The 21,433-nt window shown below is 44.1% G+C and overlaps 2 protein-coding genes across 2 annotated transcripts; one reads left to right on the forward strand and one right to left on the reverse strand.

The window, feature by feature from the left end:
- The first annotated feature begins 40 nt into the window (after window positions 1–40).
- Window positions 41–9,644, forward strand: LYRM7 (LYR motif containing 7). Its single transcript, XM_018570741.1, has 5 exons — window positions 41–67; window positions 4,022–4,094; window positions 4,225–4,295; window positions 6,454–6,535; window positions 9,562–9,644. Exons 1-5 carry the CDS (start codon window positions 50–52, stop codon window positions 9,624–9,626), a joined length of 309 nt encoding a protein of 102 aa, XP_018426243.1. The 5' UTR covers window positions 41–49; the 3' UTR covers window positions 9,627–9,644.
- Window positions 9,645–11,315: 1,671 nt separating this feature from the next.
- On the reverse strand, window positions 11,316–19,626 carry LOC108798934 (transmembrane protein 17B-like). Its single transcript, XM_018570742.1, has 4 exons — window positions 19,509–19,626; window positions 14,726–14,829; window positions 13,752–13,865; window positions 11,316–11,639 (listed from the first exon to the last, which is right to left on the reverse strand). Exons 1-4 carry the CDS (start codon window positions 19,624–19,626, stop codon window positions 11,316–11,318), a joined length of 660 nt encoding a protein of 219 aa, XP_018426244.1.
- Between the last annotated feature and the right edge of the window lie 1,807 nt (window positions 19,627–21,433).

Genomic DNA, 21,433 nt, shown 5'->3' on the forward strand with positions numbered 1-21,433 from the left:
GGGTCGCCAATTGCTTGTTGATGTGACCCCTACTGGGAAAGAACAGGGAATGGGGCGCAATATGACGGTGAGTGTGTTGTTCATACGAGAGCAGGTCAGTTCAGGAGCAGGCAACCTGAGATTGTACACTGTATGCATAGCTTAGGTATTTTTTGTTTAAGGATAGTGTAGTGAAGGGTTAAAACACCTATTAGTTTATATTTTGCTGTGTGAATCCCACTGGGGTGCTTTTATTTCACTGCCTCTACATGCAACATAACAGGAAGTGAGGGGAAATCTATGCAAAGTTAAAATGTCCCCTTTTAGACAGTTGTCACCAGAACTGGTGTCTCTGTTGGAAGAGTTAACCTTCTATTTTTGTTCCTGTGGCACCCCACATTTTTGGATAGTTTCTCACGTTCTGTCTCAGTGACAGTGGTCACCAGGACCATTAGAGGGTTAATCTCCACAAAGGGGGCACAGAGACCAAACAATATTTCATAGGGGTCTAATCCTTCTCTACTTTGTTCAAAACTAAAAAAAAAAATAGTTTTGCCTAATCATGCCCTATTATTATTATTATATTATTATACAGGATTTATATAGCGCCAACAGTTTGCACAGCGCTTTACAATATAACACTTTACATATAGGGACATTCCGCAACCTTATTGGTCTGGGAGGATGTACCCATACATCTTCCTGGAATCTCCTGCGTCCACACACCCAAGACGCATACAAGTCACTGTTCTTGGACAGCGGAAAGCATCAGCCACAGAGCCGATAGGACCAGCTCGGTGCCTATTGATCTCTGTGATTGGTTTTTAGTGATCACATGGCAATGTTTACATTTCCAAGCCCTCCCCCTTCCTCTTACAACAGAGGCAGGGGAAGGAAAAGGAAGTAAATGAATTAATAAATCATTAATTTGTAACTTCCTGGGGAAAACAAGCTGCGCAGCGGATGCAATTAATCTGGGTGCATTGTTGTATGACAGAGTAATTGTCAGTCAAACTTTCACATTACTGAAAAGTGGCCTGGTGATGAATGGGGTTTAATGTGCTGGTAGTGAAGTGGTTAAAGAGACTCTCCTCGATTAACAGCTTCAGGCCAGCCATACATCAATAAACGGCGGCATCCTGAGGCAGTTATAGCAAGGCAAGCCATACAAGGCATCCTGAGGCAGTTATAGCAAGGTCAGCCATACATCAATAAACGGCGGCATCCTGAGGCAGTTATAGCAAGGTCTTGGTACTGTTTTAAACAACCAGCAATGGCTGCACAGTGTTCACATACAAGCGATCCAGTGGCTATAGAACCACCCGATCACTTGTACGGTGTCTGGGAGTGTGCGCCCCAAACACCCCCTCCTCTTCTGGCAGCTATCCCAGGTTCTGCTGTCCCCCATGATCAGCACAGTGGGTCTGTTCACTTCGGCTGGAGGGAGATCAGCAAACATATCCCCCAGCTGATCTCCCCTTCGATCACTGAAAGCGATGTGTGTTACATCTCTTCCGGTTTCAGTTTGTCATTCCTCCCGCTGCTGTAGCCATAGAAGAAGCTGATGAAGCAGATCAGCTTCTTTGGGGAACCCCGGTGACAGTAGGGATCTTATTGACCCCTGATGTCTCCATAAAGAGGACCTGTCACTTCTTCTTTGCTGGGACATAGGGGACTTGTTAGCCCTCTATGTCATAGCAATTAAGTTAAGTATAAAAAATAAAGTCACTTTAAAAAAAAACAAGACACAAAAACATTTGTCCCTCAAAAGTCCCTCGCCCTCACATACACGCACACATGCGCAAACACGCTTCAGGTGCATCTGCTGTACCTGTGAAAACGTTTGTGCCACACATGTTACAAATTACCATAAACATCGGAGTGCAAGTAATCATTCTAGGGCCATTAGTCACTGGTAACACTAAAGTGATGAACACTAAATGCTTTTAAAGCTCTCCTATGGGAACGTTCGGTGTGGTCGTTTTTTGCGATTTCACAGGCACACGCAATTTTAGGGCTTGACATGTTTGGTGTCTATTTACCTGACACAACTCCATCCTTTAGATTTCACGGGAAAATTGGGTATCGTATTCTGTTTCTGTGCACTAAATTGCATTTTAGTGTAATTTATCCTTAACATACTGGTTTGTAAAACATTTGTGCAAATATCATGCAACATAAAAAATTGCAACAAGCATTTTTTTTATTCTACAGGGCCCCTGCTTTCAGAAAATATATATATGGGGGGTTTTCACTAAAGAGCCGAAGGATTCAGCCGTAGCTTCGGCTGATCCTCCGGCTCGATTCGGCTGCCTCTGTCCTTTAGTTCAGTCGAACCGAAGGGCTGAGGTACGGGCTATTCACAATATGATCTCACAGCTGGCTCCGCCCAGTGGTAATGGCAGATCAGCGTCCAAAATTGACCTGGGGACGCTGATCTGTCATTAAACAATAACAACTGATTGGAACCGGCCAATGAATAACAACTGTGCGGAGCACGGCCGCCCCCCCCCAGTTGTTATTCATTGGCCGCGGCCTGCTAGAAGACTCTGGCAGGTTCCAGCCAATAGGAAGCAGTTGGGCGTAGTTAGCGGTCACTGCTAGCTGCGCCCAATTGTTTTTCTTTTGTCGGCATCTGTCAGATGCTTTATTATGCAGCGGGAGTTTGTTGGGTCGGCGTGCGTGGGGTTTTTTTTTTCATTATTTATTTTTTTATGTTTTTTTCATTCATTCATTTAACCGTTTTGCTATTCTGCTCGTTACCTCGGAGGTAGCGAGCAGAATAGCCGAGTCGAATGACGCTCGGCGACATTCGGCTATTCACTAACTGCCGTTCGGCAGAGACATTCTGCTATTCACTCACTGCTGTAATGCAGAGCATTTTCGGCTGACCGAAGGCAGCCTATGTACGGCTGACTTCAGCCGTACTGAGCCGGAGTGAATAGCCGAACATCATTCAGCTCGGTTATTCACTCGGCTGCCTATGTGAATAACCCCCATAATTATTTGGGGGATGTTTAGCTGTTTTCTAGCCAAAAAGTCAGATTTTATTATGTGTGTGCAAAAATTAGGGAATTGCTAGGGACAGCAAGTGGTTAAACACAAATGAGCTGTTAACACTCCGCTCTCGGGAAGGAGGTGAGCCCTGGATGTCCCGAATGGCTTGTTCTCCGCTGTGCATTGTGGTTCCTCCCACTGCGTGCTATTGGGGGGAGTAGACAAAGGAGGACCAGGCATAGCCAGATAGGTGAGTATGAATAAAGTTTTCTTTTCCAGGCTAATTTTTTCAGTTTTTTTTTTTCAAGCAACAGTCTTGTAAAAGAAACCTTCCTTGGAGAGATATGGAGGCTGCTGTTGTGGTGATTTCACTTTCTACAAATTCTAATCATTCTGGGCTTTTGCCTCCAACAGTTTATATAACACCAACAGTTTGCACGGCACTTTACAAAATGTACAGTGCAGTACAGTTACAATGCAATTTCAATACAGGAAGGTTTAGGAGGGCCCTGCTCATAAGAGCTTACAACCTAGTAGGTGGGACAAGTGATCCAAAAGGTAATATTTGTGTGGGATGAGCTGATGGAAGAAGTGAAAGGACAGTTATTATGTCGAGGTGGGATAGGCTTCCCTGAAGAGATGCGTTTACAAGGATTCCCTAAAGGTGGATTGGGCTGGATTCATACTGCTCCCTGTGCACGCAGCACACATTGTAATGCACATGTGGGTGTGAACGGGTCCATACAGTTTACCTTTCCCTTTTCAATAAACTGCTTCACATAGGAGTGAACCAGCCCCATAGGAAGATAGGAGATTTCTGGGAGGGATGCATCTTCATGAGTTTTGCTGCATGAAAAGTGTGAATAGGTCCCAACTCTTTGCTACTGCTAAGAGATACTTCTTTGTCAGCCATCATACACCACAGGAGGTATTTGTCTTGTTCCGGTTTGGGTTGGATTGTCCCTTTAAAACTACATGAAAATGTATTGTATAGTTACAGAAGTCTATTGCCATACATTTGTTTTATTTTGCTGTTTACTTCTAGGTTCTGAAGCTTTTCAAAGCATTGCATAAAACAAGACAACAAGTTTTCCGAAATGATACCCGGGCATTAGAAGGTAAGCGAATAGGTGAAGGATTCAACTACAGAGTTGTAACTAAATGGTATGAATGTTTTATAGCTTTTATATAGATTGTATGACTGTTTTATAGCTTCTATAGAAGTAGTACCATTTCTCTTTATTTCAGCTGCAAGGCAAAGAATCAATGCAGAGTTTCGGAAAAACAAAAATGAGTCTTCTCCGGAAAAGATGTCAGAGGTAGGGGAAAATATTGCAAAACTAGAATGGATTTTCAGTCCATGGATTTTTTGATAAACGACCCCGGCTTTGCTGATATCGGACAAAATGGGTTTCTAAAAAGGATTGTTCTTTTTAATTGTGAATAACTTTCACAGAATCAAATCTCTACATTTATCTACAGTAACATCAGCTGCTTTAGGATTGTACTGGGCAAACTAGAAAAAGTTAATATTTTTTTAATGTATTTGTTTCTAGAATACATGGAACATTAAAATAGTGTGCTGCTAATTTTATGTATGGATTTGCGATGGCAAAGTCAATGTTAAATCAATAGGCCAATAGCTGTAATTAAAAAATTGCTCTAGTCTATTAGGGGTTTACAGGTGTGGAAACTACAGATACACAACAGATTACTCTTGCAGTGCACGCAGTACACACACACACACACACCCCCCCCTCTCCGCACAGAACACACCCCCCCCATCTTTGTTAAAAGAGAAATATGGCGTAAATGTTTTTCCCCATAGTTCTCTTAAGGGTCACGAGAGGACATATACTAGCATCCTCTCGTGACCCAAAGCACAGTATATCGCGAGCTACAGCTCGCGGTATACTGAGACCGCCGCAGCCGGGACGGACCCTGACAATGCTGTCGAGATCCACCCAGCTGCGTGAATGGCAGCTGGCTCTGCCTATATAGAGGCAGACCCAGCTGTACCCGCCCCCTCCCTTGTCCGTTCCTCCAGTCAGCGCTGGAGGATCGAAGTGGGGAGGGGGGAATCCTTGCGAGGAGCGGTGACTGACAGTCACTTCTCTCTGCAGGGAGATGATCGAGAAGGGAGCGAGCGAGGGTATGTGTTCGCTCACTTCCCGATCTATTGAGCCGACGTGTGACAGTTTCATTGTCACATGTCAGCTTGAACTATGAGGCTGAGTGATTTTCGCTCACCTCATAGTTCTCCTTTAAGTCTGGGGGTACAGGGGTAAGCAATAATACTTACTGTTTCCCTGCTCCAGCAGGCTCTCTGTTTGTGCTGCTGGTCCAGTGAAGCCTCCCCCCTTAAATTCTCCCAGCCACAGTTGCACGCCTACCTCCTCTACATACAGTGCAAGGCTCAATAGTCCTGCATTGTACTTGATGACACTGAGCGACCACTCAGAGCCCAGACAAACATATGGAAGCTGCCATTGCTGACTTAGTTTTTCAGGGTTCAAACTCTTGAGTTCTCTTCCTGATCCTGGTTTAACTACCTAAAGAAACCTGACCTGGAACAAGCATGCAGGATGGAAGTTTAGGCTTTTTAAGACTTCACTGGGTGCATGCCCTAGGTCAATGACTCAAAAAGTATTAAAGGAGAACTATGGGGTTAAGGCTTTTCCCCATAGTTCTCCTTAGGGTAACGGGAGGACACAAACTAGCGTCCTCCCGTTACCCTAAGCTCAGTATACCGTGAGCTGTAGCTGGCGGTATACTGAGACGCCGCAGCTGAAGCGGATCCCGACAATTGTGCCGGGATCTGCCCAGCTGCGTGACTGACAGCTGGCTCTGCCTATCTAGAGGCACAGCAAGTTGTAAACGCCCCCTCCCCCGTCCGTTCCGCCAGTCAGCGCTGGCGGAGGGGGGAATCCATCCCCTCCCCTGTCACAGCAGAGAGACGTAGATGACGGGATCCGCCCAGCTGCGTGAGTGACAGCTGGCTCTGCCTATCTAGAGACAGAGCCAGCTGTACCCACCCCCTCCCCCGTCCGTTCTGCCAGTCAGCGCTGGCAGAGCGGGGAGAGGGGAACCCAGCCCCTCCCCCTGTCACGGTAGAGAGCCGTGACAGGATCGAGAAGTGAGCGAACACCGGCATGTGTTCGCTCAACTCCCGATCTACTGAGCTGACCTGTGACAGTCTCATTGTCACAGGTCGGCTAGAATTATGAGGTGAGTGAAAAGCACTCACCTCATAGTTCTCCTTTTAAAACCAGTATTTTGATGTCAGCCGTGGGGTCTGCACCATTAAAGCCAAGGCATTTCTGCTGGGTATGGGAGCATAGGAAAGCATCATTTTACATTAAAAAGACAGGTTTTTGTTCTCTTATGAGTGGGGATCCTTAGTTGCTTGCAGTAGCAAAACTGCGTTTTTCTGGTATAAAAGTGTTCACTATAAAATTGTCTCGTTTGATTTTACAGCTAATAAAATTAGGACAAGATGTTGAAATTCTTCTCAGAACAACAGTTATTCAAGGAGTTCACACGGATACTGATCGAATAGGTAAGAACAGGATAATCAATCGTTTCTTCTCCCATTACAAATCTGTGACATAATACTCTTGATATTCAACATTGATGTTAGAGGGGACAGAAACCGAGGATGAGACGAGGTCAGGGAGCAGAAACAGAATAGAATGGAAAGATGCGGCATAGTTGTTAAAGGTGCCTGGGGGCACTAGATAGTAGCTGGCCAGGCTTGCATAATCTGGTCACTGACAGATTGTGGCACAAATATGCAGGTTTGCATTGGATGTGAATATTTTGACATAGGGAGCAGAAGCACCTGCACATTTATTTTTTTTATCATCTCAAAGGCTGGGGGAAAGCCAATGTGTTTCAAATATTGATCGCCTACAGACACAAGGAGGGGGATTTATGAAAATTGGAGCAGACACAATCTGGAGCAGTTGTGCATGGCAATCAATCGGCTTCTATCTTTCATTTTCAAATCTTAATTCAACAAACTGAAGAGAGAAGCTGATTGGTTGCCATAGGCAACTGTTGCAGACTGAAATTAGAGCTGTGGGTGACCCTGTCAGCAGCACTCTATTTGACAGAAATCGATTTTTCCATCAACTTTGTCAAAGCAGCCAGGAGAAAATTATCAGCTGAACAGTGACTGCAGTCACAGTTTGGGTATTCTATTTAACCAGTTGACATCCGCGGTGTTAAACCCCCTTCCCATATGTCCACTCTAACTTTTATATAGTCTATATAAAAATATTCCCAAAATTGATATAATCAAAAATAAATGTGATGAAATCCTTGTGTTCACTTTCTTTATATTACATCAGTGAGTGAAATAATCACTCGTGACTTCTGTGCTTCAATTCCTCGTCAATTAATCACCAGTGATCCACCTCCAGGTGCACAAACACTAGCACACTCACCAGATAATTCTGACCACCCAAGTGGTCTTTAAACGCTCTGCAAACTTCCCGGGTGTCCGATGTCTCCCTCTCCACCGAATCACCAACAGCTGAAAATGATGAGTCCGCCCGATGTCTCTCCCAACTCTCTCTTATCCACTCAAAATAGAAAGCCAAGATGGCACATAGTGTAAAACTGCTAGATGATAGTTTATTCATAAAAGTCAGAACACTTACATTTAAAAGAGTTTTTCAGCGCTGTAAAAACATAAAATCGGCTTGTATTAGCTCAGCTCTGTCTCCTCACTCCATACTGCCAGCTGGGAGCGCTGGCTACTTAACAGGGAAGGTTTTCCCATCCGCACTGTTACTGGGTGGGGCTGAACAAGAAAAAACAACAGGTGCATGGCCAGCTTTACCTGTGCGCGTTACTTTGCATGTATGCTTGCAGTAAAGTATATCTGATGCTAGGTCTTCTTTGACTACTGAATTAACAGTCTGGTGGGATGTATGAATATAATGCTGGGCTTTCTTATTAGTAACCGGGCATTACAAGAAGAGGGTTGTAAACATAACAGCAATAAATACTTATTTTTATAAATGAGACTTAAAGGAGAACTATGAGGTGAGTGCTTTTCACTCACCTCATAGTTCTAGCCGACTTGTGACAATGAGGCTATCACAGGTCGGCTCAGTAGATCGGGAAGTGAGCGAACACATACCGGCGTTCGCTCACCTCTCGATCCTGTCGCAGCTCTCTGCCGTGACAGGGGAGGGGTTGGATTCTCCCCGCTACGATTCGCCAGCGCTGACTGGCGGATCGGACGGGGTAGAGGGCGGGTACAGCTGGCTCTGCCTCCAGATAGGCAGAGCCAGCTGTCACTCACACAGCTGGGCGGATCCCGACATAATTGTCGGGATCCGCTTCAGCTGCGGCGTCTCAGTATACTGCGAGCTGTAGCTCACGGTATACTGAGCTTAGGGTGACGGGAGGACGCTTGTTTGTGTTACCCTAACTATGGGGAAAAGCCTTAACCCCATAGTTCTCCTTTAATAAAAATGTTTGAAAAGTTTTTTGTTTTTTTTAACCGCCTCCCGGATGGGCGTTGTAAAAGAAACGGCCAGCCGCTCAGCCACGCCCACTTGCGCTCGCCGCAAGAAGGAAAGTGCCAAATTGTAAAAACAGGCAGCGATGCCTGTTAACATACAAGCGATACAAGCTCTATAGCCGGCGGATCGCCTGTATAAGCTGCCGGTCCGTGTGGCGGCCCCCCCTCCCGCAGTCACGCTGGTCCCGGGCTCCGCTGGGACATTAGGGATCCTGGAGACCCCTGATGTCTCCATAAAGAGGACCAGTCACATCTCTTTGCTGAAATAAAGTCCCCACCCATACATACACGCATGCAAACAGGCGTTGGGTGCACATACGTGCAAAAATGACGATTGCGCCCATTACACCGCACATGTTACATATCGCCACTGATAACACTAAACTGATGAGCGGTAAAAGCTTTTAAAGCGTCGCCTATGGTCAATTTTGGGTATGGTAGTTTTTTTGCAATTTCGCGGGAGCGCCCAATTTTAAAGCTTGACCTGACTTTTTACCCGACGTGACCCCGTCTTTTATATTTTACCAAAAAATTGGGGTGATAATAATTGTTTCCTAACATAATGAAAAAAAAATTTGATTAAATACCACCAAAAGAAAGCTCTATCTGTCCCCACAAAATTGTATAAAATTAATTTCAGTACAGCGTTGCATGACGAAATAAATGTCAGTGAAAGTACCGCAGCGCTGAACACTGAAAAATGGCCTGGCCAGGAAGGGGGTGTAAACACCTGATCAGCAAGTGGTTAAACTTTCAAAAGAATTAACAATCTGTAAATCATTATCGTTTATCCTTGTAACAAAGACACGCTTCATTAGATATCATTTATGTTTTTTATACTTTAGTTTTTGCAGAGCATAGGTTGAAATAAATGCAGCAGGCAAACACTTATTACAGTCGCTTACCTACCTGTGGTTTAGAGGGCTTTTGAACTTTTTTGCCCACTTTTTATTTTTTTTATAAAACACCTACATAGCAAACATTTAAAAAACATTTTTCCACTCGTTTTTATACTGCCAGTAACCCTCTATTGTTTTGTTTTGTTTTAGTTCTGCGGCCACGAGACGAGATCCTGCTAGACAATGTACCATATTGTCACAAGCCAAATAAATAATTGTCCTGTTGTTTTATTGTTTTTAGACCGTTACAATTGTCATGTTAAGAATGTTTCTTGTTTTTCTTTAGTACGTTAATATAGTTTGTTTGGTTTGTTTTTTTTAGTATGTAATATAGCTCAACTGTGTTTTGGGAATCCTTTGAGATCTGACAAGGAAGCAGACAGTACTAAAGGATCATGTACTCTGTAAACGATATTACTAAAAAAAAAACAATACCAGTAATTTGCATGCTGCTTAATGGCTTTACGGGCCTCATTGGGTTTATTGCTACAGGACTTAAAACTGGTTCTCGCAACTCACTTTTGAATCCACTTTCATCTGAAGCACACAATCGCTAGCTAAGAGATAGCTAATGGGAAAGATTGCCTATTTCAGATCAGCGAGTCACATTCCCAAGAATGTAACAATTATTTGCCATTGAATGTGAAGATGTGAGTTCTTCAGTCTGTAATCTGTTCATAAGCACACACCTGGAACATATGAGTTTGTGACTAAGCACACAACATACCCGATCACCTTCTGCCTCCCCTCTTCCATAAAGGAGAACTATGGGGTCAGGGCTTTTCCCCATAGTTCTCCTTAGGGTAACGGGAGGACACAAACTAGCGTCCTCCCGTTACCCTAAGATCAGTATACCACGAGCTGTAGCTGTATACTACTGAGTAATACTGAGACGCCGCATCCGGAGCGGATCCAGACATCGATGTCGAGATCCTCCCAGCTGCGTGAGTGACAGCTGGCTCTGCCTATCTAGAGGCAGAGCCAGCTGTACCCGTCCGTTCCACCAGTCAGCGCTGGCGGATCGAAGCGGGGAGGGGGGGAATCCAGCCCCTCCTCTGTCACGGCAGAGAGCCGTGACAGGATCGAGAGGTGAGTGAACGCCGGTATATGTTCGCTCACCTCCCGATCTACTGAGCCGACCTGTGACAGTCTCATTGTCACAGGTCGGCTAGAACTATGAGGTGAGTGAGAAGCACTCACCTCATAGTTCTCCTTTAAATGCACTCCAAACTGCTCCATACAAACCCCAAAACCGACCCAGCTACTGGGTTGAGCTGCAAATATTTTTACATTCTACAGAATAACATTACAGAATACGTCCAGTTGGATGTCTCCAACTACTATGGAAATTGCATTACAAAGCTCCTTATATTGCCTATAGCATCTGCATCAGGGTTTCCAAAGGCTCCCGTCACCAAAAACACAGTCCTCTGCCTCCTTTACTCATAATGAGGCAAGGAGGGGTATGACTTACCCATGTGTCCTTCAACCCCACCTATCCTGCTCCACACACCCAGGTAACACCTGTCCTCTGAAATATTTTTTTTTGAAATTCCTTTTAGGTATGCCATGTGAATGGGAACATATAACAAACATATAGAGGGATTTTGACTGCAAAAGTTGAAATACACTTTAAGTGCCCCCTGGATCAGGCCCTGGTTGCAACTGGAGCTACTGCAACCTCCATTATTACTCCATTGCCAGAATTCCTTTCAATGCTTTCTAGGCTAGCCCAGATTGTTCCACACTACCCTTCCTTTCACATTTCTATTTGTACATAATTCAAAAACTGAAAGTAGGTGGTCCGTAGGAATGATAAAGAGAGCTGCTGACATTGTATCATCCAGATATTAGGAGAAGCATACCAGGGAATTCTCATTTTCATGACAAAGGTTCAATAATGATTAATACATCAGGGCGTCCCTCTCTTGCAATTCAATCATACTCCTTTTGCTGCGCAATATTGTCACTTGTGAGCACCTGGCAGGTACATTTTTGTTCTCCAAATCATCAGTCTGGTGCAAGTAAAACTGTGTGGCCAGCTGTCTTGTCATGATCTTTAGAACACAAAATGAGACAAGTAGCTCAGTGTTAAGAAAAACCACATAAATTACATGCACTGCAAACTCCAGCGGCAATATCAGGATTTTTTCATCTGTCAAAAGGAATAAGAAAAGAGGCATCTGAATGAGGAAGGTAAGGAGCAGAAACCCAGCCAGTTCCGGAACCTGGTTGAAAGAGAAAATACAGTCTTATGTAGTATTTACAGTCTGAAAATGAATCAATAAAACTCCAACCAAAAATACATTGCCCATCGAAGATAAAATAGCAAAAGCAACTTCTGCTGCAATATTTACCTTCAACCCAGAGCTTTTCCCCATGTGAGACAGCACAGTGAAAGGAGAAGCAGCACATTGATGGGCTTTTTTTGTCACTCTGCTTTCTCTTCCTATTAGCATTCTTGTCAACACATAGACAGACTGACTGACTCCTTTTACTGCCTCTTCCTCTCACACTGGAGCCTTGGTATACAGGGATTACAAGAGGGTGATACCAGTTCCTTATTCTGTTCACATCTAAAAATACATTTATTTTTGTATGAATGATTACAGTGCCACATTAACCCTTTCTGTGTCATATGTTGGCAGCAGTGCCCCTGCAACCAGACTCCTGGTTCCTATAGCCGCCTGAAGTCTGTTTAAAGCCAACTGTCGGCTTTACACTGGTAGTGATTCAGTTGGCTTGTTAGCCCACTATGTGATAGCAATAAAGATAGGTGTAAAACGTTATAGTGACATATAAAGAAAAAATGTAAAGCCCTCCTCTTCTGTGTACAAGCAAATGCAAACACGCAATGGGTGAGCCTAAGTGCAAAAATGACAATTACACTACAGGTGTTACATATCACTGCGAACGTCTGGGTTAGAGCAATCATTTTAGTGCCATCACCCTCTGTTAACTTGAAATTGATGAACAGTAAAGGCTTTTAAAGCATTGCCTATGAGAAATTTTGGGTACCGTAGCTTTTTGTCATTTGGCAATAAATGGGATTTACAATAAAGTGAATCTGTGGCTTGGAGTGTTGATAACGTTTTCGTATCTACTGTTGCATTGTGAGCGGCGCCATCCGCGGTCATTGCGAAGCACCCATTATGATTGGGATAGACCGCTAAGGAGTGCAACAAGGTTTATGGACTTTATATTAACCAGACGCAACACCATCTTTTTATATTTTGCACAAAAAGTGTGTTGTATATTGTATTAAAATTAATCTTAGTGTATTTGTCCTAAGCATGTCAAATTGATAAACATATGCACAAATATGTGACTTAAAAGATTTACATTAGCATTTTTTTTTCTACAGGCCCTCTGCTTTCAGAAAATATAATTGTTTTTGGGTTTAAGGCAGTTTTCTAATATCTTTATATAATAGAAAATCTTTTTTATAAAGAAAATATATTCCTGGTACAAGGGGAATTAGCAATTTGTTTAGATTGCACAACGTTTCACAAATTCCTTATGATCTCTGTCTGGGGCAAATACCAGCCAGATCAAGCAATATCATTATGTGCAAAGGGCAACATGGCTATTTTTCCTTTGGATCAGCTTTTAGAGCTGATAAAACCATTTTTCCTTAACCAGGATTTGACCCAAGCCAGGCAGACTCATGGATAGCAGATATCTGGGGCAGACATGTGCGATTCGTTTCGTTATTAAATGAAATTTGGACGAATATCAGCATATTTGGACGTTCAGATGCATCTGAATTTCTAAATGAAATAAATGCCTAATATGAAAGTATCTGAATTTTTATATTTGTTTCCGAATGACATTCGTAATGAACTGATGTTAAAAATAAAAAAAAACAGCGTGGAGTCCCCTCCCCAATTTAACAACAATCTTAGGACAACATGGCGGAACTGGAAAGGGAGCTGAATTGGAGAATGTTTGCAAATCAGCTATTTTGGCCTAGATTGTTCACTTCTCCAAACCCTTCACCCTTTAGTGAATGTCACTTTTCTGCAATGAACATTCGTTCGTAATTATCGTTTAACTCATCTGAAATTACAATGAAAATTCCTATTCGTCCGAATCCGAAACAATAGAAACAAATTGACTTTTGGACCCCAATCCTGAAAGATGAAATAACGGAAAATACCAAACGAAATACATTTTTTGGCCGGCTTACATGTTGAATTTTGGGGGACTTATTTTTTTTACTCACTTATTCATGTAAACTGGGAAATAGGTATCTTGAGGCTCTTATAATTTCACTCATCTCTATTGCCTGCAATCGGTATACACTCAAGTTAAGAGCAAGACAATTGATTTAATCTTACCTTCTCATTTAAATTTCCTATGTAGCCCAAGTAAAGTCTCAAGACTTCAATTAATGTGATTATTGTGACAGCTGTGATCAGGAGAAACTGGTAGTAACATGTAAGCAAGAAATACTGTGGAAACAAAGAGAAGAAGAAAGTGGATGCCTTTAATACTTTAGTTGTGCTTACAGGGTCTATACATCACAGTGCTTCTTTATTTTTTATATTGCTGCAAAAATCAGTGGTACACGATTCCGCGCGGATTGGCACGCGGTCAGGTGTCACCGAGGTCTGAACCGATCGTGCTGTGAGTGCCATTATTTTCGAATGGCACCCTAGTCCAGCATCGATTCCACCCATACTTCCGAACACAGCCGCACGTCGTGTATCGCAAAAAGAGGGTACATGTGCCTTTTTTCTGCGATTGCCGCATGGATGTCACCCCATTGAAATCAATGGGGCCGTGCGGCAATCGCTGCCTGCATTGTGCAGGACCATGCGATCTGGGGAATGCGCGTCCCGGGTGTAGTGCAGGTGTGAACCTAGCCTTACTAATTCAGGGAGCACCATGCCACTGACTTCTACGCAGCAGTTTCAATGGAATTGAATTTATTTTATTCATACACCGAGGGTGCAGATCATTATAGTGTAATTTTTTTTATCCCCTGTGGCTTAATAAACTTAATAAGGATGTACTATGTTACCTATATTAGGTGCTACCCTTACTGTATATGGCAACCCCATGTAAATTGGTCATCCCTATAATAGTTCACCAAGCAGATCGATTCAGGCCATAGTGAATTTAGCATGTTCTACACAGATCAACCTGATACACTGTAAATTCTGGTTCAGGCAAACTGATGTACTCATTACCGTTTGATATTTTAGGTCCACTTTAAGGCACTGCTCTACTACCAAGAGTTATTTTATTATACTACTGTATGCTTATTACATTATAGAAAAAGTACAGCAAATCTCTACCTTATACTCACCTTGAGTTCTAACATGATAATTTCAGATATAAACCAGAAAGGAAAGAAGAATATGTTGAAATATAATGCCATCTGGAGGGAAACACTTGACATTACTTCATGGCCTATAGAAACACATAAAATGGGGTTTATTGTCAGCTATATTATTTCCCCATGGACCTTTAAATATAAAGGGTAAGTCTCCTTTTATAACACAATTCTCTGGCCTCACCATCCCTATCAAAATTGACAATACAAGTACAGATATTTCTCATATCCCCACTTAGAAGTTCTTGTGGTCCCATGAAAACTCATGTATGCTCCAGGCCTGCCAATACTAAATAATGGCCCACACAGGTGCATGCACTGAGTTTAGGATGAGGACAGTCAATGTTAGTGATGGGCCGAACACCCCCGTGTTCGGTTCGAATTCGCACTTTAGAACATGGAAAAAGTTCAAACTCAATGCACCTCTGTGGGACCCGAACTTGAAAAATCAATTGTCCCCTTTTTGAAGGCTTATATGCAAGTTATTGGCCATAAAAAAAGGTGTGGGGATTTGGGTACTGCACTGGGGGACAGGAATCAATGCAAAAAACACTTTTAAAAAATAAAGTTTTTAAAGGAGCAATGATTTTAACATTGCTTAAAGGGTTTCTAAAGCCTCCGTTTTCTTTTGCATATATCGACTGCTAGCAAATCTGTACAATGTATAGAACCTGCTGCAGCAAAAATTACATTTATTTTTTTTAAAATGACACTTGTAAAGAAAAAAAAAAAAGCTTGTAGTTCTCCCTCCCAAACAATACCAGACCCTTTAGGCCTGGTTCACACCTGGGCGTTTTACAGCCCATAGAGACGCGCTGTAAAACGCTCAGCATGTGAAAACCAATCATTGCCTATGGGCATGGTTCCCACCTGGGCGCCGTACGCCCAAAGAAGTACAGGAGCATCTTTGGGGCCTATTTTCCATGTGTATCTATTAGGATACAGCCGGATAGCCCTTGTAAACAGGCGTTTGTCGCACGTTTCTTTTACCGCAAATCGCTGTAAAATCGCACGGCACGAAACACGCGGCGAATGCGCATATTCCGTACGCTCAGGTGTGAACCCAGCCTTAGTTCTGGTAGGAATGTTAGGAGGGACCCCATGTAAAAAAATAAAATAAAAAAATGCATGGGATTCCCCCTGAAAGTCATACCAGGCCCTTAAGGTCTGGTAGGAATTTTAAAGAGGATCCCCACCCCAAAAAATGTGGGGTCCCCCCTAAAATTCAATTCTAGACCCTTGATCCGAGATCAGGCCTGGCAGGGCCAGAAGGGGGGGGATAAGCGAGTGCACCCCACTCCTCCCTACCAGGCCAGCCTTCAGCACTGGGAGGATGCTTTTCCAGGGTCGCTCCTGGAAAAGCATCTTGTCCCCGTGCCGATGGGAACAAGGGCCTTATCCCCACAACAAAAACAAAAGACAAGTTTTTGACAAGTTTTTTTTTTTTTAAAGTTCTGTTTATTCAATTTTGCATAGAATACACGGTAACATTTCCTCCTACTGCAGTAGGGGTATATACTTAGTTACAACCTTCATAACATACATAACTCCTCCTGCACCTCCTAATTAAAACAATCTAAATAACACAACTCCTCCCTCCCACCCCCAGAAAATGTGTGCCATAACGAGCCCCTGGGCTGAGTGTGCTCCCAAAAACTAATGAACTAAATGAGAGAAAAAAAAAAAAAGGAAAGACGAAGCATCCACCCCTGTGAAGTAAGGTGCGCCACTATGTCTCAACCCACTCTGAACCCAACAGAGTACCTGCAGGGCATCCTGTGGGGATTGCTCCACGACTTGACAGCCTACCCATGTGTAAATTAAACGGTAATGGTAATGGTAATGGTGGAGGGAGTCAGGTTAGAGAGGAGTCATTCAAGAAATGCGACCTCCCACCCATCCCATTTCTTCCCAAGTTCTTCCAAGTGGTTTCAATCCCAACTCTTATCTATCAAACTGCGGAAGTCCAAACTCCCCAAACCCTATCAAATTTCTTCGGGCAGCCCCTGCTAATGTAAGCTGCTTTATACAGGTGCAGGGACGAGTCAATAATGCCTCTCCATTCTGCTAGTGATGGAGGGTCTTTTCGCTTCCAGTGCAAGACCACCCACTTCCTAGCATAAAATAGCAATACCCCAGTCAGTATGCGTATGGCAGTGGTAGGAGCTACCTGCTCGGTAAGCCCCAGTAAGCATACTGAGATGGTTCGTGGGACAGGAAGTGCTATCACCTGTGAGATAAATTCTGTGACCAATTGCCAGTATCTAGCAATCCCCGGACAGTTCCAGAAAATATGGCAGAAGTCGGCCGGTTGTGCCGAGCAGCGCCAACACGAGAGAGAGGAATCTAGGTAGATCTTTGCAAGTCTTGCAGGTGTATACTTCCTACGCAATGCCCCCGCGCATATCCCTAATGTCTTTTTTAAGCAGATGCATGGAATATTTTCCACCTTTATCTGGAACTCCAGGACTCCGCAGGTGAAGCTTAGTCTTCTCCAGGAGCCATGGACTCAGGGAGGCCTGGCCTTACCGAACCTTAAGAAGTATTATCTAGTGGGACAGATGGTGGTAGCCCACCGTTGGCTGACTGCGGATGAGGGAGATGCTGCAGTAGTAACAGAGGCGGCGTTGCTGGGGTCTTACGCTGCCCTTTCGGGGTTAGTCTATAGGGGGCGGGGGCGCCCTATCGCCTGACAGCCCCTATGAGAGCGACCCTTAAGGCTTGGGACGAAGTTTGTAAATCCCTCTATCCTGATAATGCCTGTGTCTCGCCGCATGCTCCTCTGTGGAACAACTCGAAACTGAGCCATTTCATGGACATCCCTGACTTTCACATCTGGCCGGAAAGGGGAATTAGAACATTGGGGGATCTGACTTTGACTGGTTCACTTGCCTCCTTTGCAGAATTACAGGAGAAGTACGGTCTCCTAAATGTCTACTTGTTTAGATACTTCCAGCTGCGTCATGCCTATCAGGCGCAGATGGGTGGGCAGCACTGCTCTCTCACGGTTACGCCTCCGGAGTCCATGCTCGGAAGAGAGGGGGACCGGAAACCTTTATCAACAGTGTACCAGGCCATGTCGGACGTGGCGGGGGTTCATATAGACTCCCTTGCAAGGTCAAATGGGTGTGGATGAGCCGGATCTCTCCGATGATGCCTGGGAGGAGGTGTGGGACTACCCCTTCTCCCACTTAGTGTCGGGTAGGTTTCGGCTAGTACAATTTAAAATATTGCATAGAGTTTACTACACACCTGACATGTCTTTTATTTAAAAAAAAAAAAAAAATGGATCCACCGACGTAATCCAGGGTCAATCACGATGTCCAGCATTGTCCATGATGACAACGACGAAATAAAAAATTAAACAAGAAAAAATAAATAGAAATAATTTTTTAAAACGTTGCCCGACGACCCACCTGCTCGCGACGAACTCCCGCCACAGAATGACATAGTATTTGAGGTTGAATAAAGACATTAGTCCATCAAGTCCAACCTATTAGGATCTCATTCTAGGAGTACCTGTACCCCTGTATATTACGGTCCCTTAAGAAATCGTCCAAAAGTTTCTTAAACCCATGCTGATTGTCATTAACTATGGGCGGAGCTAGTGGTGACAGCTAGCTCCGCCCAACTGTGTACAGTTGTATGGCATCTGACAAGTGAGTCATGATTGGGCAAAGTCACCATGACTTTGTCCAATCATGGTTCTTACAGAGTACTGTGCCCTGATTGGGCAAAGTCTTGCACCTGACCTGTGTGGTGCAATGCAGATGTTCTAGCATTGATTGTACCTGCCTGAATTGGGTGTTACTCTGCTACAGTGGTGGACAACCAATGGAAAGACATTATGAGTGTGTGTGTGGCTTGCCAGCCAATCACTGGTGGTTTCATGGCCAGTTGTGTATGCTGGGTAAGGGCATATATACTCAGGGGAATTGCCATCTGCTCAGTCCTAGCCCAGTCCTGGTTGGAGTTCCAACCTGCCCCCGGGCCTGGCCTGGGGGTGGGAATGCTCAAGTGTAGGAAATGCTTAGCTAGGCCTAAAGTCTGGAGGAGGCCCAATACTGAGGGAAGCTGCTGGCTGCTAGAGGTGCCTGGAATAGAATGGACTGCCGCAATCACAGGCACGGAGACATTTCCCGATCTCTGCAGCTGCGGCGGTGTCTCAGTACCTGTGATTGGCGCTGCGGCGGTGTCAGCTTCCTGGCGGGCTCGGCACATGGAGCTGCGGACACGCCCGAGCCCATCACTACTGAGGATCTCATACACCATCCCTCTTCAGCTGTTGCTCAAAATACCCAGTGACAGCGTATGCTCCTATTGATTCTGCACTGTGGAATACTGGAAGGGACTGGTGAGTCTGGAGTTCTGTGCTGTCTATTTTTGCCTTGGATGTCCTAAGCCCTAAACCCGGTCTCCCAATTCATGTGTTCTAATAAAAGTTCTTCAGCATCATACCTCTGGCCTGGATTTCAGCTCTATCAGTAACAAATATATGGCGGTTAATGCTTTTGGGGCTGCAGGTTGCTAAAATCGCCTAGACTGGCAATGAAAGGCCTGATTATTCCAGCGGCTCCTTAGGGGATAGTGCTACCTCTGTATATTAGGTCTGGGTTCAGGATCAAAATATGGAAGCAAAGGGGTCATTATGACAACCAGGTAACTAGGATTTTCATGCTTCATTAATCTCTGTAAAGGACTGTGATATTTATGGTCTTATGTAGTGAATAAAACATGTATAAAATAAAGTTGTTACCTGTGTGATAAGATCGATGTTCCCCACAATCCGTGGTTTTGTTTTGAATAAATAAAGATCCACTGATACTGGCAAGACCATGGCGAACATTGCGTGGCAGAGGGGAATGTAGAGGCATAGTCACTGCTCACACTGCTCTTGTCATTGTGGTCTGATCAGACAGCCGCATTAATACCATGCTCTCCTAATTGTAAAGTCTTAATGGGATTTCCAGGAGCATGCTCTAAGGGATTAGCCAACTGCTACTTCCATGTCAAAATAATCCTAGTAAAAGACTTAAAAAAGACTTGCAAACTGTATGGAAATAAACAAAAGAACATTTACAAAATGTGTCCAGTGATCCTTATTTGCTATTCTCTCCTTGAGTCTATGTAGGGTGTGAGTTGCCAAAAAAAGTATTATTTTCACATTCTTAGGTTCAGATTATTGGTGTAACAGCTTTGATATTCTGAGAGAGGATATAATGATTTTATTTATTTATATAAAAAAATGAAAAAAAATAAAAACCAGCGGCGATCAAATAGCACCAAAAGAAAGCTCTATTTGGGTAAAAAATTAGGCGCCCGTCGGAAAGTCTTTCATTAGCGCCCCCCACAAATCAATGCATAGTTCAATGCTCTAGACCAGGGGTGCCCACAATTTTTTGTGTTAAGAGCTACTTTTCAAATGATGAGCTACATGACATCAACCAAAAAAAAAACCTCCCTCACTCTCTCTCCCATGACTGTCTCTCCCCGCTCTCTCTCTTGGCTGTCTCTCCTTGCTCTCTCTCCTGGCTGTCTCTCCTCTCTCTCCTGGCTGTCTCTCCTCGCTCTCTCTCTCTCTTGGCTGTCTCTCCCCGCTCTCTCTCTTGGCTGTCTCTCCTTGCTCTCTCTCCTGTCTGTCTCTCCCCGCTCTCTCTCCTGGCTCACCTTGCTGTATTTTGCAAACAGTGCAGTGCAACAGGCTGTGTAAAGTAATATTCTTTGATGTAATACATAGCACTTCAACCACTAGTATCCACCAGAAAGGTGTCAGGGAGCTTGGCTCAGCAGACTCAGGCTAATAGGTAATCATGTGTGAACAGCTAAATAAATATACCAAAATGTAATAAAGGGGCCACCATTCACACCCTTCGTGATCTACCAGCATCCGCTTTGAGAGCTACTGCTAGATCACGATCTACCTAATGGGCACCCCTGCTCTAGACAAACTGTTCCCTTGCCTATGTTTTCCCTTCCTGATCCACCTTCAAATCCCCTCATTCTCCAGTGCTGCTTTGTTAATTTAGGAGCCACTTCTGGGCTTGTTTCAATTTTCAAGGCATTTCCCCTTCTAATCTGTCATGGAGGAGAGACTTGAGTGATTTCAAGCCTACACTCCATGGTGGTTCTGGAGGGGTGCTGCCGCACCAAAAGAAGGGAGAACAGAAGCGGGTCTAAAGCCACTGATCTACCATGGAGGCCCAACACATAGCAATATATTATACAGCAATACAGAATACCAACAACTATAGAGGACTACAAATCTCAGGAATACATTATATAGCAACACAGAATAATATGAAGCTACATACTCTGTGTTGCTGCAGGGTGGTGGCCTGATGTCTCCAGGGTCTAAGGAGGGCTGTGCAGGGTCTCAGGATGGCTGTGTGGAGTCTCAGGATGGCTGTGTGGAGTCTGAGGACGGCTGTGCGGAGTCTCAGGGCGGCTGTGCGGAGTCTCAGGATGGCTGTGCGGAGTCTCAGGACAGCTGTGCGGAGTCTCAGGACGACTGTGCAGAGTCTCAGGAATGCTGTATGGGGTCTCAGGAGGGCTGTGCGGAGTCTCAGGAGCAGAGCTGCAACAACTATTCGATTTAGTAGATTAAAATTGAGGATAGAAAATTGCATTTTGTTGTATTACTCTAAAGCTGGTGGTATTCTACACTGCGCCGCTGTATAATGT

The sequence above is a fragment of the Nanorana parkeri genome, unplaced genomic scaffold (assembly GCF_000935625.1).
Source record: "Nanorana parkeri isolate BGI_ZX_2015 unplaced genomic scaffold, ASM93562v1 scaffold1589, whole genome shotgun sequence".
NCBI classification, from domain to species: Eukaryota; Metazoa; Chordata; class Amphibia; order Anura; family Dicroglossidae; genus Nanorana; species Nanorana parkeri.

Excerpts from the sequence above, each read along its gene's own strand:
- LOC108798934 (XM_018570742.1), bottom strand. The coding sequence starts at position 19,626 with ATGCCTCTACATTCCCCTCTGCCACGCAATGTTCGCCATGGTCTTGCC. Across the intron at positions 14,830-19,508 it reads ACATCGATCTTATCACACAG|GCCATGAAGTAATGTCAAGT; the intron begins GTAACAACTTTA and ends GTGTTTCTATAG. Across the intron at positions 11,640-13,751 it reads TAGGAAATTTAAATGAGAAG|GTTCCGGAACTGGCTGGGTT; the intron begins GTAAGATTAAAT and ends TCTTTCAACCAG.
- LYRM7 (XM_018570741.1), top strand. Across the intron at positions 4,095-4,224 it reads TGATACCCGGGCATTAGAAG|CTGCAAGGCAAAGAATCAAT; the intron begins GTAAGCGAATAG and ends TCTTTATTTCAG. Across the intron at positions 6,536-9,561 it reads CACGGATACTGATCGAATAG|TTCTGCGGCCACGAGACGAG; the intron begins GTAAGAACAGGA and ends GTTTTGTTTTAG.